Source organism: Amblyraja radiata, chromosome 11 (genome assembly GCF_010909765.2).
Source record: "Amblyraja radiata isolate CabotCenter1 chromosome 11, sAmbRad1.1.pri, whole genome shotgun sequence".
In the NCBI taxonomy this organism is placed as follows: domain Eukaryota; kingdom Metazoa; phylum Chordata; class Chondrichthyes; order Rajiformes; family Rajidae; genus Amblyraja; species Amblyraja radiata.
In genome coordinates this window covers 5343653-5369290 of record NC_045966.1, presented here as the reverse complement: position 1 = coordinate 5369290, position 25638 = coordinate 5343653, and the positions used below count along the sequence as shown (strand labels likewise).

Here is a 25638-nt window from a genome sequence, read left to right as displayed (position 1 = left end):
GCACCTCTATTTAATTAGATGTGCTTTCTCCTTAAAACAAACAGAGGCATACAAATCAAATTTAAAAAAAAGGGAGATGTTTAAGAAAGAACTGCAGATGCTGGAAATATCGAAGGTAGGCAAAAATGCTGGAGAAACTCAGCGGGTGAGGCAGCATCTACGGAGCGAAGGAATAGGCGACGTTTCGAGTCAGGGTCTCGATCTGAAACGTCACCGATTCCTTCGGTCCACAGATGCTGCCTCACCCGCTGAGTTTCTCCAGCATTTTTGTCTAGCCTTTAAAAAAGGGAGATAATCACATTTGGATAGGAATAATGGAGCTAGACTTAATTTGGAGTTTATAAAAATGAATTTAACAATAGTATGCATTACAACAATGAAATATTGATAGCCTTCTTGGAGTACTTAGTGGACAAGTTTGGGAACACATCTACAATATCTGAAGAGTTTTGATAAGATATTTCACGATTTGACAAAGTAGTAACCAGATAGCACACATTTAAGATCCTCCAAAAGAATAAAGAGGAGGTTGACTTTTTTTTTGTTGTAAAAATATACACACAGGCTCATTGCTATATAGAATATGCTAACAAATGGCAGTGAATCTGCAGGCTATAGCTGCATGAATAGGTGAGGATAAATAATCCTGATATTTGGGAGGGAAGAAATGGAAAATTTGAGAGGTGGGGAAAAATGAGGCTAAATAGATATTTTGAGTCAGGTATCCCCGGCATTTACTGGGACATTTTCAGTTTTACCAAATGTGCATTTCCCCATTGTTGGAGTACCATGACTGCTTAAACATTTGCATGCTGACCCATTAACATAAGAATCTGCCTAACGAAAAATTACTGTGCACTACATTTAAAAAAGGACAATATTCACTGTAAAAGAAATGGACCAAAGATTAAATTTGCAGACAGGCACATTTGAAGGTCACAAACATTAGGCATACACTTCACATTTGATTCATAATTTGTCTATGTGGATTCTTCTTATAAGGAGCTAGTTTCTTTTTTAATTAGTTACCTTAAAAAGATACTGTATCAAATTGAAGGGATGCTTGCAGACCAGCTTAGATCGAGATCGAGATCGAGAGAGTACAGTCACGATTTCAGCCTCTTTTTTGGTGGTTCCTCATCCGAGCTGCTCATACTGCTGCTGGAACTAGAGTCAGAGTCGGAATCCGAAGATGAAGTTTCACTTGATGAAGAAGTTGAGGAAGACGAGGAGCTGTCGGTTGACGAACTGTCTTCGTCGCTGCTGCTGCTTCCTGATGTCGAGGAGTTGGATGATGTTTCACTGTCTGATGAAGAGTCGGTTGAAGTACTGCTGCTGCTGCTGCTGATGCTCTGGGACCTTGTAATGAAAGTGAATACAACAGAAATTGAATTGATTGATTGAAAGATTCCCACTGTGTGCACGCCGACCATTGATCGCCCTGTAACCCCAGTTCTGTGTTATCCCACTTTCCCCATCCACTCCTTACACAATGTAAGCAATTTATAATTAACCTATCAACCGACACGTCTTTTGGATGCAAGAGGAAACTACCCGGAAAAAACCCACACATTCACAGCGAGACAGTGCAAACTCCACACAAGCAGCACCCGAGCTCAGGCATCACTGTGCTGCCCACATATATCGTAGAGCATAGAACACTCTTTATCTGTACACTGTGGACAGCTTGATTGTAATCACGTAATGTCTTCTCTATGGATTGTCACCTTGTCGTGGTGGAGAAGCTTGTGTGGACCTGAGATCCTGAGAGCGATGCCGTCTGGAGCTATGCTCCTGGTAGGGCCACCCATGGCGGTAAGGTCAAGGGGGAGGTCTCTGACAAGGAGCAATCCAACCAAGACCTCAACGGTGGAACAGGCGGAGGACGATGGCTGACCTTAGTGGAGCGTCACAACGGCTGGGAAGGCGGATGAAGGCTGCAGCAGAAAAGGGTCTCCGGTCGTCTTGGACTCCATGCCACTGGATCCTGACCCAGACTTGTCAAGGACCGTGGGGTGGCTGTCTGTGCACCAGTCTCCCCACGTTAAACAAAGTCACGCACAGGCAGGCGTCCTCCATGAGAGGGCAGTCATACTCGTTTCGCGTGGCCGCCGATAATGAATCACGTGTATTTCCTTTGACTGGCCAGCACGCAACAAAAACTTTTCACTGTAACTCAGTACATGTGACAATAATAAATGAAACTAAACACAAGAACAGGCCTCTTGGCCCACAATGTCTGTGCTGAACATAGTGCCAGTACAAACTCTTATCTCTCTGCTAATAATCCATATCCCTCCATTCCTTGCATATCCAAAAGTCTCTTAAATGGTTATTCTTATTATAAAATCATATCCAATTTTTTAAATGTCACCCATTCCTTCTCTCCAGAAATGCTGCCTGTCCCGCTGAGTTACTCCAGCATTTTGTGTCTATCCACAATTTAACAAAATCATTATTGGTCTTTTACCACGATACCCACTTTGCTGCACTAGCCCCACATCCCTCAAGTTCGAAGTGCCTCAGACATTTGCAATGGCTGGGGATTCTGTATTCATTTCCAATCACAAACCAAACCAGGAACATGGATTCTGTATTCATTTCCAATCACAACCCAAACCAGGAACATGGATGAGAGGAGACGACCTCATCTTAAAATTACCCCTTTGTACAAAGCATTCAGGTAACTCTTCCTGTTGCCATCTCCAATTAATGAACCAAAAGCTCCTCTCCAGAATGGAGGAGGGGATGTCTGCAACGGGCCTTTGTGGACAGCTGCTGCTGGGACTGAAAAATGGCACCACAATGCCACCTCTTACATATGGATTTGGTGGGCTGTTCTGTACATTCTGTACTGACCGGGGCAATCGTGTTTATGTACAGGGATAGTCTTGCTGATCTGCATGCAAAAAAAATATTTCACTGTACCTAGTACACCTGACAAAGAAACCATTGACCAAGAAACAAAGTCTAACTGCAGACATGTTTGGCCTAGATTATACTGGCAAAGAGGATCTCCCATCTGCTGCTACGATGTATAATTTGTCTCGCCATCTTTACTGTGTAATAATTAAATTTAAATAATTAAGGCCCTTTCAATCTGTTTATAGTCAGGGCTGCCAACATTGGGTGAGAGTTGAGAGTGAGAAATTGCGAGGTCGCGTAGCGACCGAGGGGGGGGGGGGGGGGGGGAGGGGGGTGTGGGGGGGGGTGTGTGGGAGGGGAGGGTGTGGGAGGGGGGGTGTCCCTCCTCCCACTGTAGGGAGCTTTTGTATTTTTCAGCTTGAAATTGTGCAATCTGGTGCATACTGTAGCGAGTCTTTTAACTTACACTTGAATGCAACATTTATGCTCAAATTAAATTAGGTATGAATAAGGTTAGGCTAAATTACATTCCTAATTACATTCCACAGTAGAGCCAGGCTGTGATCAACAGGTGCAGCACATGAATGACCTTAGTATATTGATGTATGGAAATCAGATTATAATTCATGCTGTTATGCATATATTGAGAGAAACAAAAACATACAAACAATACAAGAGGAGTCAGACTTCCATCACTGTTCTGCACAAATAAATCAATCAACCTTACCCTTTAACTATAGAAACAAGATGAAAATAATGCCACATATTCAACCGTGTATGGTTCAATGAAATTAAGATATGTAAACCATATACATGGAAACAGGCCCTTCAGCCCACCAAGTCCACACCGACCAGCAATCTACCATACACCAGTTGTATCCTACATACCAGGGACAATTTACAGTAGCCAATTAACCTACAAACCTGAACTTCTTTCAGATGTGGGAGAAACCGGAATATCCAGAGAAAACCATGTGATCATAAGGAGAATGTACAAATTCTGTATAGACAGCACCCGTAGTCAGGATCAAATCTGGGTCTTTGGTGCTACAAGGCAGCAACTCTAGCGCTGCGCCACCGTGCCACCCCATTAAATTATTTTTTCAGTAATATATTTATTATGGTGTCAAGTCAATAAAGATGAACACATGATTCTGGTTTCTGCCCTTAGTTGGATAACGCACATCTCCAGTCATTGTGTTTTATGGCTGGTTTTCAACCTTTTCAGTCTGAAGGTCTCAACCCGAAACATCACCTATTCTTTCTCTCCAGAGATGCTGCCTGTCCTGCTGAATTATTCCAGCTTTTAGTGTCTATCTTCAGTTTAAACCACCATCTGCAGTTCCTTCTTACACTCTTTGTTAAACGAAACAGGTTCTATTCTCATAATATTATTCACCTCAACTAAGTATTTTCTTCACCTCCGTTGCTGCAGAGAATACAATCCGAGTTATCAAATCTTTCTTCAAAGTGAAAAAAATTCCAGCCCTGCCAAATGTTGATAAATCACCCCTGGATCGTCTCCAGAGCAATTGCACCCTTTCTACAGTGTGTCATAGTCTTACAGCATGGAAACAGGCCCTTCATCCCAACTTGTCCATGCAGATCAAGATGCCCCATCTAAACTAGTCCCATTTATCCGCATTTAGCCCAAATCCCTTTAAACCTTGTGTGTGCCAGTGTGTGTGTGTGTGTGTGTGTAAGGGTGTGTGTTAGGTTGTGTGTGAGAGTGTGTGTCAGTGAAGCGGCGACAACACCCGGAGTGAGCGGAAACTTGGCGATGTCCGGGGAGCATCTTCCTCTCCCCGCCTCCCCGGGAATGCGGGCCGGCCCAGGTGCTCTGGGTTCAGCTGGGGTCCGAGGGAGGTGAGGGACAGTCACCCAAAGGTCCGGGGGAGGTGAGGGACAGTGATCCCGGGGTCAGACATCGGAGCGGCGCCTTAGCCGGAGATTCATCCCCGCGGCTCCAGAGGCGGCACCGATGCACCCACTCACCCGGTCGGTCCGAGCCGGGCCGGGGTTAAAACTCCGGGCTGTGGACATGGCGGCCGTCGGACACAGAGCCACCGCAGGTGAGGGTGGGAGGTGTGAGCAGTGCCTGTGGGGAGAGGGGGGGGGGGTCAGTGTGGGGACCACCGCCGTGTCTCACCTATCACACCATCTGCATGGGAATGTGAATGCGGGTGAGACAGCATCCATAGAGCGGTATCCAAAATTACTGGAGAAAAGCTTGAGTCTGAAGAAGAGTCAAACTCAGACATAGATGCTGCCTGACCCGCATTCTATGTTTCTATACTGGAGTTTAGAAGGATGAGGGGGATCTTATAGAAACATGTAACATTATAAAAGGACTGGACAAGCTAGATGCAGGAAAACATTTCCCAATATTGGGCGAGTCCAGAATCAGGAGCCACAGTCTTAGAATAAAGTGGAGGCCATTTAAGACTGAGGTGAAAAAAACCTTTTCACCCAGAGAGTTGTGAATTTATGGAATTCTTTGCCACAGAGGGCAGTGGAGGCCAAGTCACTGGATGGATCTAAGAGAGAGTTAGATAGAGCTCTAGGGCTAGTGGAGTCAAGGGATATGGAGAGAAGGCAGGCACGGGTTATTGATAGGGGACGATCAGCCATGATCACAATGAATGGCGGTGCTGGCTCGAAGGGCCGAATGACCTCCTCCTGTACCTATTTTCTATGTTTCAGTGTTTCTATACCCGCTGAGTTTTTCCAGCATTTTTGTCTACATTGCCATTTTAAATAGTGTGCGATGGGTTTAAGCGAATTGCTCGTTCTTTACGGGGAACCCGCCGACAGAAAAATAATCTCATTGGTGAGTGTGGAGGAGTGTGACTTTATTTATTTATATATATATATTTAAAAAATGTTTTTTTGAGCATGTGAACTTCTGGCATCACCGTGAGAACATGAGAATTTTGTCAAATGCGTGAGTCTCACACTCAATGCGTGAGAGTTGGCAGCCCTGTTATAGTACAGTTCCAGTAGCATGATATTTTAAACCTTCAGGATAGATTAAACCTGGGCTCTATTTCATGCACTCCCTTTAAACTCACTGGGACCCCGCTTCCCACACTCCTTGAAGTGGATCAATTCATTGCTAGTTACAGGAAAACACTACTGCTTCAACAGCACACTGCATATTAAATTATTTCAAAGATCAATGAAGGATTTATACAACTCTTGCTTCTCTTAACTCCTCAGATATGATGCCAATTGAATGTACATGTAGCTCAGTCAATACAGATACCAGCATTTAACACTAACTCCCCTGACATCAGTCTGAAGAAGGGTCTGGACCCGAAACGTCACCCATTCCTTCTCTCCAGAGATGCTGCCTGTCCCGCTGAGTTACTCCAGCATTGAACTCAATGGCTCACAACACTCAATCTGTGTGATATTTTCCCCTGGTCCACACTTACCTGGAGGAAATTCCAAAGCCAGTTCACAGATTGCAAAACTGGCTCGTGAACAGCAAAGCCTTGTCTAACCTCTATCATTAAACAATTTGTCCTCATGTTTTTAAACTAAATCCCACTTGTGGGATCATTGAAACACATATTTAAAAAAAAAAAATTCAAAGCATGTTCAAAAAATCATTCTGACACAAGGAATTGCAGATGCTGGTTTACAGAAAAGAATGTGCTGGAGTAACTCAGCGGGTCCGGCAGCATCTCTGGAGGACATGGATAGATGACATTTTGGATCATGACCCTTCTTCAGAAAGCTGAAAGAGAGGTGGGAGCAAATTCCAGAAGACCATTTCTCTAACATTGTTTGTATACTGGTTTCAACTCCAAATTGGAACAAATACAGCCTTCATTTGTTTTTAAATGCACAAAATTCTCACTCATTACACAAACTGAGAGCTTCAGAAGCTGATAACCCACCCACCTAAAAGAAAATATATATATGGGCACAGGGAGGAAGAAGGGAAAGAAAACCCGACTATCATGCGTTGGGAATTGCAAGTATCACAGAAATTATGATGCTGGAGTAAATCTGGAAGTGGAGAATTGGACAAGATGCCAGTGGAAAGTGAAGGGCTGACAAGGAAGGTGAGCATTAGTGTCATAGTCCACAGGGTGGTGAATGGGTGGAATTCTTGCCACAGAAGGCTGTGTAGGCCAAGTCAGTGGATATATTTAAGGCAGGGATAGATTCCTGATTGGTACGGGTGTCAGGGGTTATGGGGAGAAGGCAATGATCAGCAATGATCAACACAGACAGTGGAGCACATAGTCACCAGTTGCCCCAAACACCGGCCACCGAATGGTGAACGAGGTCTGATTGACCTGGACGATGACACATTGCCCTGGCTCGCCTCAACGGAGCTGCAGGTCTAAAAGACATACGGCAGAAGAAGAAGCAATGATTGAATAGAAGACTTGGTGGGCCAAATGGCCTAATTCTCCTTCTATTACATGATATCATGGTGGTGGGAGGAAACCAAATGTTCACATTACACAAGGCTAAGGGTGTTCTGGGAAGTGCTGTACTCTGTGGTAGTGGAATCTTAATAGAATCATTATGTATTGCAGGAATGGGGAGATTTATATAATAAATGTATAGCCCTTTGAAGCTTACCTTTTCTTCTTTATCTTCTTTTCCGTATTTCCTTGTCCGCTGTCGGAATTTAAAATTATTAGCTTATTGGTTGAATGTTTATTTTTTAATATTGAACATTAAAAATCTTAGGCAAATTATATAAAAATTACTATCTTTTGTATGCTGCAAGGTGCAAAACAAATTTGCAATGTGATAATCCTAGATACCAAACGGAGCCTATTTTTGGCAAATTCCTTAACCTCTTCCAAACTACATTCATGAAAGTTACTTCCATCCAGTTTACTTAGAGTAAATTAAAAAAATTGAGGATGTCGTCTTTTTGAGTGCCGATGTAAGCAAACTTAAAATAGCCTTTCACAGAGAGTCCACGAGGATGAAAGCAGAGCTGAATTAAGCATTCTTGAGGTCTTGAGTTCAGAGCATTCAGTACATGTTCCCGATGTTGGGGGAGTCCAGAACCAGGGGCCACAGTTTAAGAATAAGGGGTAAGCCATTTAGAACGGAGACGAGGAAACACTTTTTCCTGGCAGAGAGTGGTGAGTCTCTGCCTCAGAGGGTGGTGGAGGTAGGTTCTCTGGATGCTTTCAAGAGAGAGCTAGATAGGGCTCTTATAAAATAGTGGAGTCAGGGGATATGGGGAGAAGGCAGGAGCGGAGTACTGATTGTGGATGATCAGCCGTGATCACTTTGAATGGCGGAGCTGGTTCGAAGGGCCGAATGGCCTACTCCTGCGTCTATTGTCTATTCCTCTGCACTATCCATATATCCTCCCTGGACCCATTAATACTGAAGTGTAGTAAAGTGCAAAATAAAGCAAGGCCTGAATATTGCAACACTGCATTAATAATGTCATATATACTGAAGATTTAATAAAAGTGCCTCTTGACAAGAACCCCATGTTGAATTGGAGGCACATGGCTATTCATTAATCCAACCCGATTTAAAACTAGACCAAAACATATTTATATAGGAGCCAGCATTTAATTGCTCACCATCCCGTTGCTCTTGAGAACGTGTTGGTGAGCTGCCTTCTTGAATCGCTACATCTATATCAACACACTACACTGGCTTATTTTTTCACAGGTGGTTAATTCACCAAGTTTGAATTTCATGGGATTTTTTTTGGAAGCACCTAGTCTAATCATACCCGATCATGATTTCTGTACGTGGATGGAGTTTAAAAAACAGAAATGGCCAGGTGATATTAGATTTCAATTGTTTTAGAAAATGGTATGTATAACTATGCATTGAAAGAGGCTTAGTCTTAAGAAGGGTCTCGACCCGAAACGTCACCCATTCCTTCTCTCCAGAGATGCTGCCTGTCCCGCTGAGTTACTCCAGCATTTTGTGTCTATTAACTATAAATTGAATTTGTACAGCACCTTTATAAAAGACAACACACCACTAAGTATTATCAAACATCCAGATATAGTAGATCTGGTGGTTGAAGTGGTAGGTTTTTAAAGGATTTCATATGTGCCCAATAGTAGGTTAAGGAAGAAAATTCCACAGTTTGAAGTCACGGAGAAGTAACCAGCCGAGATAATTTTGAGGCCTAAAGGGAAATAGGGCAAGTATAAATGGGGTGGAGAGGGTCAGGTGAGATCAAGGAAAAGGAGTAGGCCATCTGAAACTTTGAGGCTGCACTGCCATTCATCAACTGCACGGCAAGTAATGTACCGTAGTTCTATAGTGCTGCACTCTCCCCATATATCTTTTAAAAATTAAATGCAGAAACCTACCCCTTATACAAGATATTGTGGCAGTAACATGTAGATAAAAACAAGCACAGGTTTTCAGTACACAGTTACCATTATATACACTACACCTTAATATCTATTCAGACAGAGACACAAGCAACTGGAATCTTGAGCTGGATGAACTCCAAGTAGCATCTGCAGAGGGAATGGACAGATACCATGTCTAGTTGGGACTCTTCTTCAGACAGATTGGAGTAGGGGGGTGGGGGGGGAACAAAGCTGCAGGAGGAGTAGGATGGGACAAAGCCTGGCAAATTATCGTAGGATACAGGTTACTGGGGTAGTTGATTGGCCGAGAGGTTGGAGTAAGTGATAAAGGGTAGAGTTGAAAAGGAGACAAAAAGGTAGTTATATTGCAGAGGGCATGAAGCGGTAATTATAGTTCTGTAGTCCAAAATTCATCAAGATTAAAGATTACAGAGCACAAAGAATCTGGTTTGTCTCTCAGACTTATCAGGCAGTGGGGTGGGGTTTTACAAGGAACAAAAGCAATTACTTTGTGTTGTCAATATTCAGTTACAAACTCATCCAGTGCTGCATTATCAATCAAACAAACTTGACAATTTAAAGGCAGCAGACATTTCAATAATAAAGAGGCAACATGTGGCACATGCAATCAGCTTAAATACCCAAATGATGTTGCTAAAGAGAGTGTAATGATGAAAATTGGAGGCAGCCAAGGTTAGTTTAAAAAATCTTTCACCACTCCACTTCTCCCTGTGTAAATGTGATTCTTAAGGGCCTGTCCCACTTACGTGTCCTTGGCAGGCAAATTATGCGACCTTGTGGTCGCGTTGAGGCGCACGGGCATCGTATGGCTGCACGGGGCCGGTCCTACTGAGAAGCGCGGAGGGATATGTAGTTGTGCGCGACATCGCACGGGGTATCCGAAATTGTTGTAGCGAACAAAATCTTCGCGCGCCAACGGCCTGTTGTGGAACTGACGGCCAAAGTGGGACAGGCCCAAGACCCTGGCGCGACGCAACGTCTCACCTCTAACAGCAGCAGAAGCAGGCAAACGATCGCTGAACTCGGCCTGGGGCTCACGGCCGTTACGGATCCGGATCCATCCCCACTTCTACTCCCAGAGCGGGACCAAGAAAATTGAAGATAGACATAAAATGCTGGAGTAACTCAGCGGGACCGGCAGCATCTCTGGAGAGAAGCAATGGGCGACGTTTCGGGTCAAGACCCTTCTTTTCAGACTGAAGAGTCTTGACACGAAACATCTCCAGAGATGCTGCCGGTCCCGCTGAGTTATTCCAGCTTTGTGCCCATCTTCAAATGACATCACGCGCTCCAGACGGCTGTGCGTACGCATGAAATCGCGTGCGACCTTCGCAGGACCGTCGAGGCTCAACGCGACCACGAGGTCACGTAATTTGCATGTCAAGGACATGTAAGTGGGACAGGCCCTTTACTCTGGGAACCTGCAACACTTCTAATGCAGGTGTTACATGCAAGCAGACATGTAGAGCCCCATTGTTTTGCAGGAGGTCTTTGGTGCTCTGGCAGTAGTTGCTTTATGATCAGAAAAGCAAAACTTGGTTCCTTGTTCACTTTGAGAATAAAGAACTCAACTGCAGTTTCCCGCTTGTACGTCAAGGTATCAAATCCAACACTAGAGAAACCGTGTAATGCACAACACCACCGGGTTATTGCAGAAGTATATTTAGAATCGAAACATACCTTGTTGGCAATGCTAGTTTATTTTGTTTGTCTTTTAAAGTCTTCTTTAACTGCGCGGTTCGCGATGGTCTGTGTAGATACTTCCGTTTTCCAGTACACTCGTAGGTCCAGTGCCCATATTCTAAACATTTTTGACATCGAACATGCTGTTTATTGGCTTCCCTAAAATGAAGAAACCACAAGACGGAAATGTTAATCATGCTAAAAAATGCTTGCTCTGTCATGCCATTATGCAACTAATTGTGGCAGTTAAATAAACCTGACCAGAAAACTTATAATACTTTGCTTCAAGTGAGTGGTAGTGTTAGCTGTAACATAAAAACAACAAAAATAGTGAATTGTAGCCCAGTCTATTTAAAGCTCTATATATCAAAATTTCAGGCATAGGATGCAGGTACAGTTTGGATGGCAAGGGTTATTTGTAAAGTAGAGCTACCGTGATTCAATTAGACAGGGCACTTGTGAGCCAGCACATGGAATTTAGTGTACAGATCTGATCTTCCCAGGAAAGGAGATGGAATCTAGTAAAGATCCACCAGACTGATTACTGCAATGGTGGGTTTGTCATATAGGAAGAGACAAGTAGGCACCTATACCCAAGTTGATATGAAGATGTTGTCATCTCCATGAAATATACAAAACTCTCACACAGATCGACAGTGTAGACGTGGAGATGAAGTCTCATCAGCTACCATGTCTATATCAGCAGTTGCATTCGCAACATAAGAGGCAGCCATTCAAGAAAAGATAAGATTATATTTGCACCTAGAATCATTAGAATTCTCGAAAGGCTTTGGAGGGACAGTCATTGAGTACATTGAAGAAAAAGAGTGATAATGTTTTTGATTATCAAGAGATATCAGTTTGCTGCAAGAAAGGGGCTCTGAGACATTAGTTATGATCTTACTGAAAGGCAAAAGCAGACACTGTCATTGTCTGATGTAGCCCACTACTGCTTCAATTGTTGTTATAATCTCAGAGGGATTACAGACCTGATACTAAAATACCCTGAAACACAATAACTGATTCGATGGAGTTCCTGTACTTATTCCAATATTCAACAGGAGATAGTACAGGGTCAGTAGCTGCAATGCCTCCACACATCTTTCTCATATTTTTGCTTGTGTCAAATCGTTTGAGTCTGGATATCCTTCCAATTACAAATAAAAATGTTAGCATACAAACATGAAACTGAAGTTCAAAGCCAGATTTTCAATAGAACAATCTACCAAAGCTTGCAGTTTGCTTGCCAAGAGATGATTTCTAGATACAGATTTTGGACAGGAATCCAGACCCCAGATTATTAGAGCCCAATATAAACAGGCTTCTTTCCATTGCAAAACTTTGATTCCACCATGGAGTTTCCTTGGGATTTAGAGAGACACAGAAAGCTGGAGTAACTCAGTGGGTCAGACAGCATCTCTGGAGAAAAGGAATATCTGAAGAAGAGTCTCGACCCAAAACGTCACCTATTCCTTTTCTCCAGAGATGCTGCCTGACCAGCTTTTTGTGTCTAATTTCAGTTTAAACCAGCATCCGCAGTTCCTTCATACACATTCCTTGAGATTTAATTAACTATACCATCAGAATTTCTAGATGATAAAGCCATCATTGAGATTGAATGTCATTCAGAAACTAGACTGGCATTCTATTTTGGTTCATTAAAATTTCAAAAATTTAGAGCATGAGGAAACAAATATTTGAATAAACCTGATTAAATCAAGATTAAGGAAGTTACTATAAATGTATTATTCCACCTGCAGGTGCTTTGAACATGCTCTCTGGTACAGTAGACAAATCAAGGGCTGGGAAAGCCACAGAAATTTGTACTCGATAGAAACCACAAGAAGTGGCGTCGTTCATATATCAATAATCAGCTTGGTGTCTTCTGCCCTCACTTTCGTGTTCCCAATTTCCAACCAAATGGAAAGAAAGATGTGAGCACTTCCAAGTGGAACAGTCAATTTTCCGAACCAAAGTCTACACCAAGAATATTTTGCAGGCACCCATTAAATTACAAATGCAAAATGTGTAGAGGAATGTGAATAATATTCCGACATTAAACAAAACGCCTCTCCGCAGCTGATTGAAACTTTCTTGGAGCTGAAATTAGTTATAACCATACAACCATATAACAATTACAGCACGGAAACAGGCCATCTCGGCCCTACAAGTCCGTGCCGAACACTTATTTTCCCCTAGTCCCATCTACCTGCACTCAGACCATAACCCTCCATTCCTTTCCCATCCATATAACTATCCAATTTATTTTTAAATGATAAAATCGAACCTGCCTCCACCACTTCCACTGGAAGCTCATTCCACACAGCTACCACTCTCTGAGTAAAGAAGTTCCCCCTCATGTTACCCCTAAACTTCTGTCCCTTAATTCTCAAGTGATGTCCTCAAGTGATGTCATCTTCCCTATTCTCAATGGGAAAAGCTTATCCACGTCAACTCTGTCTATCCCTCTCATCATTTTAAAGACCTCTATCAAGTCCCCCCTTAACCTTCTGTGCTCCAAAGAATAAAGACCTAACTTGTTCAACCTTTCTCTGTAATTATATTTAGATAACTTTGCCACTTCAGAAAGACGTAATTTAAAGTACAAAATCTTTACTGAAATAACATTGTTTCAAATAAAACATGAATATCTGTGATGTTTATACAAAGAGCAATGTATTATAAATGGAAAAACCTCAACAATACTCATACACATCATTAGTGACAGGCCCTACTTGACCAATCTCCTGAATTTCTTTGAGGGATGTCAACTCCATATGAACTATGACAAAGCCAAGTGGAGGATGGAAATGCCACAATACCAGTTTAACAAAAAAGGAATTTCACCAATAATCAACTGGTAGACTTCCAGGGAAAATCTTGGAATTGAAAAGTTATCAGCCGAGTGGAATGAATACTTTATTGTCACGTGTGACAAGTCACAGTGAAATCCTTAGCTTGCATTCCAAGGTATGCAATAGTCGCCCCATTAAGAGCGTCAACCCCTTTACTCGTACAAAGTACAAACCAAAATATAATTGTTAGAGATATACCTGGGTGCAAGTACCTAGTTAAATCCAAAGAAGATCTTGAGACTTATCAATTCCAACTTATTTCACAAAGGTGGAAGACAAAAATCATTGCTAATTAGTCAAATTTGCTAAGATAAATTATAAAAAAAATAATTCAGATTTGACGTTATTTTAAACATATGAGCAGCAAAACAATTGATGAAACTTAACGTGGGCAGTTCTTAAGATCTGTTAATTACAGGTAAAACTGAAGGAGGCACTGGATTTTATAGATGCTGTTCTCAACATGCCCGACCAACACAGAACACCAAGACAATGAGGCTTATCTATAGGGAGGTTTCACGGCAGTCGGGTCACGACCCATGACCCGTACTGTTGCTAGGCTACTCCAAATGGATTACACGCGATGAACTGCAGGTAGGCACTTACCATTGTTTCCAGCGTAGCGGGCCTGTTAAAACCCGCTGAAATTGTCAATTTTTGCGTTGTAAATAATTATGGAAATCGGGATAAGCGTGTGAGACATTTAGCCTACTTCAGAATTCCAAAAGTGAGGAGAAATGACGGTAGATAAAAACGAGAGCTGAAGGGACAACACCTTGAGTGCTTGGCGAACATTGGCCGTTTGCTCACTGCATTTCATCAACAGTAAGGCATTATTTGTGTTTTTTCTTGATTCTTTTGGCATCAAAAAAGTTTCAGGTGATAAATCTGGCTGTAATTTTTTTAAATCGCCCATGGGTTTTTACATACAAAATGAAAACGCATCTGAAGAAAAATTTACAGCCAGATTTATCACTTCTGAGAATTTTTAGATACCAAAGGAATCAAGAAAAAACACAAATAATGCCTTACTTGATGAGATGCATTGAGCAAACCCGATAATTCCCAATATTTTCAATGTTTACCAAGCACTTTAGCTGCTGTAGTCCCTTCAGTTCTCGCTTCTATACCTTCATTTCGCTTCACGTTTGGAATTCTGAAGTTCGGTACATGTCTCTCACACTTACCCCGACTCCCACAATTTTTTTCAGCGCAAAAATTCAAAATTTTGGCGGTTTTTAACAGGTAGGAAAGTACGCGTTTCGAGCATTAATAACATATACCGGAAGTGACGGATGTCTTCCAGTTGGATTTAGCGGCTCCGTGCGTCGAGCCCTATGACCCAGTGACCTTTTGTGCAACCCCCCTATACAATTATTTTGGCAAAGCAGTCTAGCAATGTTATGGAAGATGGGAAGCATTTTAAATACATTTCATAATTATTTAAATTCTAGTGAAAACTAATGAGTAAAATGATGTACTATTATAATAACTACTATTATAACTAATCATTGCACTGAGCTCCAAGGAATAGAGACCCAGCCTGAACCTCTCCCTATAGCTCACACCCTCTAGTCCCGGCAACATCCTCGTAAATCTTCCCTGACCCCTTTCAAGCTTGACAATATCTTCCTTATAACATGGTGCCCAGAACCGAACACAATATACTAAATGCAGTCTCACCAACATCTTCTACAACTGCAACATGACCTCCCAACTTCTATACTGTGACAGATGAAGGCTAATGTGCCAAAAACCTTTTTGACTACCTGCGACTCGACCTTCAAGGAACCATGCACCTGCACTCCTGGGTCCCTCTGCTTTACAACACTCCCCAGAAGCCTACCATTCACTGTGTAGGTCCTGCCCTTTTTAGACAAAAATGTTGGAGGCAACATCTATGGAGAGAAGTGTCTTGACCCGAAATGTCACCTATTCCTTCTCTCCATTAATGCTGCCTCACCTGCTGAGTTACTCCAGCATTTTTACATACACACATACACACACATATATATACATACACACATATATACACACACACACACACATATATACACACACACACATATATACACATACACACACACACATATATATACATATACACACATACACACACACACATATATATACATATACACACATACACATACGCACATACACATACGCACATACACATACGCACATACATATACGCACATACATATATACATACATACATACATATATACACACACATATATACATACACACACATATATACATACACACACATATATACATACACACACATATATACATACACACACATATATACATACACACACATATATACATACACACACATATATACATACACACACATATATACATACACACACATATACACACACACACATATATACATACACACACACTATATACAATACACACACATATAACATACCACCATATTACATACACACGACATATATACATACCACACATATATACATAACCACACATAATATACATACACCACATAGATACATACACACCATATATACAAATACACACACAGATATACATAACACACACCTATAGACATACACACCATATATACATACACACACAATATACCTCCTCACACATATATACAACACACAATATATAAACCACACATCATATACACACACATATATACACACACACACATACATATACACACAACATATATATACACAACACATATATTAACACACACACACACATATATATATCACACAACACACATATATATATCACACACACATATATATTATATCACACACATATTATTACATACACACACATATATATTACACACACATATATATATACACACAAAATATATATATACACACACATATGTACACACACACAGAGAGAGCCACACACACAGAGAGGACACACACACAGAGAGAGACACACACAGAGAGAGAGAGACACACACACAGTAGAGAGACACACACACAGAGAGAGAGACACACACAGAGAGAGAGAGACACAGATATAGAGAGAGACACACAGTATATACACATATATATACACATATATATACACATATATATACACATATATATACACATATATATATATATATATATATATACACATATATATACACACACAAACAATATATATATACACACACAAACAATATATATATACACACATACACATACATACACACAAACAAACAATAATAGTGCAAAAAGCCAAAGTTAATGCCCCCAAGTTTATGTAGTTCAGAGCTAATTGAGGGGTTGGGGCCTGGGGTGAGGATGGGAACGGCTTCAGCCTCACGCCCGCAGTTCACGGCCACAACAAACTCAGCGTCCAGTCCACGTCCCTCAGTGACAGCCCGCGACCCCCCGCCCTCACCCTCCCTCTCCCTGCACCGTCCCCACCGGGCCGCGGGGCCCCGGGCCGCCCCCAACACTCACGCCTGCCTGCGAGCGATCAGCCTGTGCATAGGGGTCGCCATCTTGCCTTCCCGAGATGCTCCAGCCCGTCTCCAGGCAACGGCCCGGCCTGGCCCGGCCAGGTGAGCAGAACCAGCCCAGCTACTGCTGTTTGTCACCTTTACTGCTCCTCACACTGCGGTAGGGGGATGTTTTAGACTTCGTTATTTAATTTAATTCACCTTGCATCACAAATATATTTTTTTGCTTTTTTTTTAAAAACGGTCAAAACCATAGTGTTTAGTCAGAATTCTCCAAGAAGACCACACAGCACTAAATTCACACAACAAACACAATTCTATGGGGTAGGGAACATTTTAGACTTTATTAATAAATTCACCATGCATTGCTAATGTTTTTTTGCTTTCTTTAGGTCAAAATTGTTTTGTTTGGTCAGAATTCTCCAAGAATTCTCATACACTACACCAGGTAGCAATGTTACAAAATGTTGAGATTAAAAAAAATCAAATCTACAATTTATCCCATCAGATAAAGCATACGTTTAATTTGATACCTAATTCACTTTCATATCTTCAGTATTAAAAAAGTTATGGCCATTTTCATACTTGGAAATTAGCATCTTCTTCCCTATAGGGAGGTTTCACGGCAGTCGGGTCACAACCCATGACCCGTACTGTTGCTACGCTACTCCAAATGGATTACACGCGATGAACTGCAGGTAGGCACTTACCATTGTTTCCAGCGTAGCGGGCCCTTTAAACCCGTTGAAATTGTCCATTATATTGCGCTGTAAATAATTATGGAAATCGGGATAAGCGTGTGAGACATTTAGCCTACTTCAAAATTCCAAAAGTGAGGAGAAATGACGGTAGATAGAAGCGAGAGCTGAAGGGACAACAGCCAGATTCTTGGCAAACATTGGCCGTTTGCTCACTGCATTTCATCAACTAAGGCATTATTTGTGTTTTTTCTTGATTCCTTTGGCAACTAAAAAGTTTCAGAAGTGATAAATCTGGCTGTAATTTTTTAAAATCGCCCATGGTTCCCAAGTGAGTTTTTACATACAAAATGAAAACGCATTTGAAGAAAAATTTACAGCCAGATTTATCACTTCTGAGACTTCTTAGATACCAAAGGAATCAAGAAAAAACACAAATAATGCCTTACTTGATGAAATGCAGTGAGCAAACGCGATAATTTCCAATATTTTCAATTCCGATATCTGCACGGCCAATGTTTACCAAGCACTTTAGCTGCTGTAGTCCCTTCAGTTCTCGCTTCTCTATACCTACATTTCGCTTCACGTTTGGAATTCTAAAGTTGGGTATATGACTCTCACACTTACCCCGACTCTCACAATTTTTTTCAGCGCAATAATTCAACATTTTGGCGGTTTTTAACAGGTAGGAAAGTACGCGTTTCTTGTATTAATAACATATACCGGAAGTTACGGATGTCCTCCAGATGGATTGAGCGGCTCCGTGCGTCAAGTCCTATGACCCAGTGACCTTACGTGCAACCCCCCTATTGCTTTTCCATTGACTTAACACAAAAGCTGTGATCAAGGATAGTCAAAAGCCCATAACTTTCTTAAAAATTAAGAGAACTGAATGAAATGTTCAGTTATTGTAGATTTAGGCATTCTGAAACAAATATAAGACATCTTACTTGGATGATCTGAAATTAAAGCATATAATTAGTTAGTTACCTTATTGTAGCTAATTACAAAATTGACCGTTGTGACGGAAATAGTAATAAACACCCAGATTGCCTTGAAAATTAAAAAATGTGATATTCTCAAGATCAGAACTTTAATATTATTGTATTATATGCTGTGTCCGTAACAGATAGGTAAATAAAATACAATTACTAGCAATAGACCAAGTCTTTAGGGATATCAATTGCTAGCTGGTACAGTGGCATATCATAATCAGTAGCATCATCATACTCCTCAGATTGTAACCAATAAGCAACTCTGTACACCTTGTTTTTCCTCAACTTCTCAATTTTGGCATTGTAAACTACAAGTTTTTGCTCTTCAAAACATGCATGACATGCTTTTCTGTCCACTACTTTCCCATTAAGAATGCCCTGTAGATCATCACATTTGGAGTAGTCCAAATTCGGATAATCTCTGCAAATGCTGTCTAAATCTGTCTCTTTTGCTGGGCATTTGGATTGACAATTTTGCATTTCTTCTTCGGAGACATCTGTTTAAAATGTAAAGGAAAAAAAATACTGAACAGCATTTACAGAAACAAGTTATTATTTGCAGTTTTAGAAAAAAGGTAGAAATGATAAAGTTAAACGCTAAAACAAATAGTAAATACCCAACAAAAAATTCCTATTCATCAGTTTCATCTAATCAATTCATCTAAATTCAATTACTAGATCTATACATCTATCCATTTCTTAAGAAAAGGATAAAAAATTTTAATAGCCTAAGTATTCAAATAACAAACTAATCCCATTCACACAAGAATTCACAACATAACATGAATTTTAAATCTCACTGTCATGAATTTATATGCCAGATGGAAGGAATTTAATGTTTAATTCCCATAAATTAATCTAGAAACATCCACTCTCAATATAATCAAACTTATTATTTTTTGCACAATACATGTGGTTAAAACTGTTGTGGATATTTAGTATAAAAATATTGACTATGGATAGACAATAACACAAAATATAGACGATTTAGATGCTCTTATGACATGATTGTCCAAAAAAAAGGAGAATTTAAATCATCTTGCGAGTGGGTGTTTCTGGAATGCGATCGATTGGAACGTTGCCGTGAATTTTAACCCCAGGAAAGACACTGCTGGTTCGTATGGGGCCCAAATAACATTTTCGCAACGTAAAATTAGACTAAGGTCACCCCAAAAAGCAAGATTATATGTGAAATAAACAACTTACCTTTTGTTTTGTCCTGATATTACGATCCGTCACGTTGAAGGCGTTGAGGGCTTTCGAAGTTGCTTTTTACTCTAATCCAGCTATAAAATTATCCAGCGATTTAAAAAAAAAAAAGTCCGATCGATTTTTCTTCATCGACTAGCAGCCCGAGGTAATCCCTCTCTGACAAGTGATACAAACCTGCATTTTAATCCCGCCCCACCTCCCCCCCTCCCTCAAAGGCGCCAAAGTCAAGCACACAGCCAGTGGCAGATCTGCAGCGCCGCTGAAGGTAGGTTTTGTAACATCGCTACACCAGGGGGCTCCAAACTATTCAGCGTGAGGGCCACATTATATATTTGGCACATTTTTGCGAGCCATAGGAAAAATAAAGAAATGTCAGTTTTATAAATTTAATGAAAGAGAGAGCGAGAGCGGCAGAGAGAGAGTGGACAGAGGGCAGAGAGAGAGGGAGAGCCGAGAGAGAGAGAGGGCAGAGAGAGGGCAGAAGGGCAGAAAGGCAGTGAGAGAAGCAGGGAGGGCAGAGAGAGAGAGGGGCAGAGACAGTGAGAGGGCAGATAGAGTCAAGGTCAAGGTCAAAAACTTTATTTGCCATTTGTGCTTACACACATAGGAACTCTTGTGCGGTTGTTCAGAGAGTCAAGTCAAGTCAAATTAAAAAGACACACAGAAAGACACATAATCTATAAAAACATATACTTCTCTAGAAATAGAAAAGAAAGTGCCTAAAACCCTATATAAAGGGGAAAGTGAGAGCATTGTAAATTGCACAAACCCTATATAAAAGTGTCGATTGCATTGTAAATTGCACAGGAGACAATATAGTGACTGCACAATCAATACTGACTTATACACCAGACAACATGAATCTATACACTACACTGCACAACACTAACTTATACACTACACACTAGGCAAGGCAAGGCAAGGCAACTTTATTTATATAGCACATTTCATACACGAGGCAGACTCAAAGTGCTTCACATAAAAACATGTCATACAATAAATGAAATAATAAAATGAAATAAAATAGAAGCACTAAAAGAAAAGAAAAACAAAATTAAAAATGCATTATAAAAAGTGCAAAAGTTAAAAGTGCAATGTAGTTAAGATTTAGCTGAAAGCTAAAGTAAACATAAAAGTTTTCAGTCTTGTTTTAAAAGTGGTCAAAGTTGAGGCAAGTCTTAAATCTTCAGGAAGTTTATTCCAGCTATTTGTTGCATAGTAACTAAATCCTGCTTTCCCATGTTTTGTATTTACTCTGGGAATCACTAGCAGATTGGTTTCAGAAGATCTTAGCGGTCTAGAAGGCTTATATAGTGGAAGCATGTCAGTGATATACTTTGGCCCTAAACCATGTAGTGATTTATAGGTGAGCAGCAGGATTTTAAAATCAATTCTCTGACATACAGGGAGCCAATGTAAGGATTTAAGAATTGGTGTAATATGCTCAAATTTTTTGGTCTTTGTTAGAACTCTAGCAACAGCGTTCTGAACAAGCTGTAGCTGCCTGACAGTTTTTTTTGGAAGACCTGCAAGGAGACCGTTGCAATAATCTAGCCTACTATTAATAAAGGCATGTACAAGTTTTTCTAAATCTTGAGCTGACATGAGTCCTCTTAATCTTGCTATGTTTTTGAGGTGATAGTAGGCCGATTTTGTTACTGATTTGATGTGACTGTCGAAATTTAAATCTGAATCCATAATGACCCCAAGATTTCTGGCTTTGTTTGAAGTTTTCAGGGACAGAGAGTGAAGGTGTTGGGTTACTTTACTACACTACCATGGGCATTCGCTGGCAGGACAAAGTGCCCAACCAGAAGTATTGGACAGATCCAGCTTCACAAGCATGGAGGCAATGATCATCAAAGCACAGCTCCGATGGACTGGGCACGTCATCAGGTTGGATGGAACCCGCATGCCTCGACAGGTCATCTATGATGTGCTCACCCAGGGACAAAGGAATCGTGGTCGTCCCAGGATGCAGTACAAAGATTGCGCCAAGGACCATCTCCACTATTGTGGTCTTGCGGCCATGCGACTGGATGCCTGCGCCAGCGACAGAACACGTTGGCGCGCAGCAGTGCGAACAGCTTCGAGGAGCGCCGCCTGGAACGACTTACCAAAGCCAGGGAGAGGACGAAGGCTGGCGCCCAGAACCCGCCAGCGATGACCTTCATCTGCCCCCACTGCCCTCGAGTATGCGGTTCACGAATTGGACTCGTGAGCCATGTCAGAACTCACTAGAATTGGGACTGCACAACCCGCCATCGGTGTTACCGACGGGCCACCACCACCTATACACCACACTACACAATATTAACATACACTTCACAGCATTAACGTATACACCACACAGCGCCAACATAAACACAACACTAAATTATACACTATGCAACATTAACTTATACACGACATTACACTAACCTATTTATACACCACACTAACTCATACACTACACATTATCAACATACACCACACACACTAATGTATACACCACACAACGCTAACATACACACCACACATTAATTTACAAATTAATGGGGATATGGGGAGAAGGCAGGAACGGGGTATTGATTGGGGATGATCAGCCATGATCACATTGAATGGCGGTGCTGGCTCGAAGGCCGAATGGCCTACTCCTGCACCTATTGTCTATAATTAACAATTTAATTAATTGCAAATTAATTTGCAAATGTAGGAATCTTGAGCACAAAACAAACAGTGCCGAATGTCAGGCAGCATCTGTGTAGAGAACGGGATACTAGAAACTGCAGATGTTGGAATCTGCTGAGTCCGAAAAAAAGGGTCGCATTCCGAAATGCCATCTGACAATTTCTCTCCGCAGACACTGCTTGACCCGCTGAGTTCCTCCAGCACTTTGTGTTTTGCTCAAGATTCTAGAACCTGCAGTTCATTGTGTCTGCATTTGAAGGTTGGAGTGCGGGGCTGTGATATATAGGAGAGTGGAGAAGAGAGTACAAACAAGACAATATAAGATCTGAGGAAAACATAACGTGCTGGAGGAACTTAGTGGGTCGGGCAGCATCTGTGAAGGGAATGAACAGGCAACGTTTTCAGTCAGGTTCTTTTTCCAGACTCTGAAGAAGAGTCTTGACCTAAAACGTTGCCTTTCCATTTCCTCCACAGATTCTGCCTGACCCGCTGAGTTCACCAGCATTTTGTGTTTTGCTCATGTAACTTAAGTTTATTTTTCTTGTAGTTTTTTGTAGGGTTTTTTTCTCGTTTTATGGAATGTTGATGTCACGGACAAAGGTAGTTCTTCCTAATTGCTTCGGAATTGAAGACATAGTTAAGCCCGGAGTCACAAGCAGACCATATTGGACAAAGGGTAGACATATAGTGCTGGAGTAACTCAGTGGGTCAGGCAGCATCTCTGGAGAAAACGGATGGGTGGTGTTTCTCTGGAGATGCTGCCTGAGCTGCTGAATTGCTCAAAGTGTTGTGTCCATCTTCAGTGTAAGCCGGCATCTGCAGTTCCTTCCTACACAATTTCTTTGTAGATACTTTTGAAACTATTAAGCTTCAATAGGCAAGTCAGGTATTGTTAAGTTATTTCACACATAATGCTGGAGTAACTCAGCGCGATAGGCAGCATGTCTGGAGAGAAGGAATGGGTGACGTTTCGGGTCGAGTCCCTTCTTCAGGCTCTTGATTTCATACAGCATAAAACGTATCATTGATATGACTACAGTACTTTTATTGCTGGTTTGAGCAAAGATCACCCAGTGCCTCTCCATTTACAGTATATTGTAATTGATTTTTAGTACATTCACCATGGTTGACTGCAGTATCAGGAAACCTTCCATGGCTGCATAAAAATCTGTAATGAAGCTTGCCTTGCTCTAGCTATATCTGGCAGGGTGCTTTGGGCTGACTCAAATGCTTCCTACAAATGCCTCATATAACTTAACTCTCAGAAAGGAAATCCTCTGAAGCAATAATCGCTGAGCTCTGAAACTTAAGAAGGATCTAGGCAGGTTCTCTGGTTGTTACATAACAAAACCATTGTCACTTGAAGGCGTCATTTATACCCTGCAAACTTTCATCATATATCTCCTGACACACCAATTGTCCTGTGACTTGCTGTTTGATTCTTTGAATTTGAAGCTGCCAACTAATTTCTCTGTAATGCGTGCTCTTTGCACTGAGTGTAATTTTATTTATAAGGAACATGTATTTATGTAGGAGTTTGGAGTTTTCATTTCATCATGATGTTTGGATCATTTCATCATAATGTTTGGAAGCATATTGCAGCCTCATTTATTACTTGTAAACTGTTTTCTTTTGTAGGCAAGTATTAAAGACAATCTTGTCGGAAGGAACTGCAACGGGTGGTGAAAACCGCTCATCGCATCATCGGTGCCCCGCTCCCTGCCATGGATGCCCTCCACCGCACACGGTGTCTGAGACGGGCCGGGAAAATCATTAAGGACCCCTCACACCCCAACAATGGACTATTTGCCCTCCTCCCATCAGGGAGGTGGTACAGGAGCCTCAGGTCTCGCACAAGCAGGCTGAGGAACAACTTCTTCCAAAATACCATTACCCTGCTGAACTCACAGGCCCGACGCTAGCTATCTTTTATACCCTTTTATCTGTATATATTTATTTGCCTATGTACTAGTTTAATTCATCCACATTGTACATATTGTTTTAACCAGTATTTTTACTACTTTGCACTCTGATTAGATGCTAAACTGCATTTCGTTGTACCTGTACTCGTATTTGTGCAATGACAATAAAGTTGAATCTAATCTAATCTAATCTAATCTAATCAGATGATGGTTTAAACCGAAGATAGGCACAAAATGCTGGAGTAACTCAAAGGGACAGGCAGCATCTCTGGAGAGAAAGACTGGGTGACATTTCGGATCGAAGAAGGCCCGAAGAAGGGTCTCGACCCAAAACCTCACCCACTCCTTCTCTCCAGAGATCTCTGTAACTCCCCCTAACTCTCAGTTTGAAGAATGCTGCCTGACTAGCTGAGTTACTTCAGCATTTTGTGTCTCCTTTTCCCTGAATCAAATGATTGTAACACATCCTCAATATCCCCAATCCACAATATACTGTGACCAAAATTGTTTTCCTTAAATGCTGGCAGAAGCGCAATATAAAATATCAATTGTGTGGATATACAATTTTATAAATTAGATATTTAAATAAAGCTTTCGGTTTGAATTCTTCTCCCTCTGTATGGTACAGTTGTGTTTGCAAATGAGCAACAATTTTGTGTTTGCAGTGATTTTTTAAAATAATTTCAAGGCATGAAGTTTCTTGTGTAAAGTTACAGCTGGAATCCTTGGTTATATTTATCACACTGATTGCTACATTGAGCATTTAGGCTGCCTTTCACAAAAGCAGATCCAATTATCTTTTAGTTTTGTGTTAATTCCACAATTGAGTGGCTGTACAACTCACAAGATTGGTAATCTAAATGCATTCTTCAATATTAAATTAATCTCCATGTATTTGTTATGTGACTCCAGTGAGCAAAGG

The 25638-nt window shown here is 41.2% G+C and overlaps 1 protein-coding gene across 1 annotated transcript; it reads right to left on the bottom strand.

Moving 5' to 3' along the window:
* Positions 1-544: 544 nt before the first annotated feature.
* Positions 545-17276, bottom strand: zcchc10 (zinc finger CCHC-type containing 10). Its single transcript, XM_033029221.1, has 4 exons — positions 17221-17276; positions 10899-11060; positions 7468-7506; positions 545-1359 (listed from the first exon to the last, which is right to left on the bottom strand). Exons 1-4 carry the CDS (start codon positions 17259-17261, stop codon positions 1107-1109), a joined length of 495 nt encoding a protein of 164 aa, XP_032885112.1. The 5' UTR covers positions 17262-17276; the 3' UTR covers positions 545-1106.
* Between the last annotated feature and the right edge of the window lie 8362 nt (positions 17277-25638).

Coding starts and splice junctions, on each gene's coding strand:
- zcchc10 (XM_033029221.1), bottom strand. CDS start 17,261: ATGGCGACCCCTATGCACAGGCTGATCGCTCGCAGGCAGGC. Junction 7,507..10,898: donor AAACTAGCATTGCCAACAAG/GTATGTTTCGAT, acceptor AAATTCCGACAG/CGGACAAGGAAATACGGAAA. Junction 1,360..7,467: donor AAGAAGATAAAGAAGAAAAG/GTAAGCTTCAAA, acceptor TTTCATTACAAG/GTCCCAGAGCATCAGCAGCA.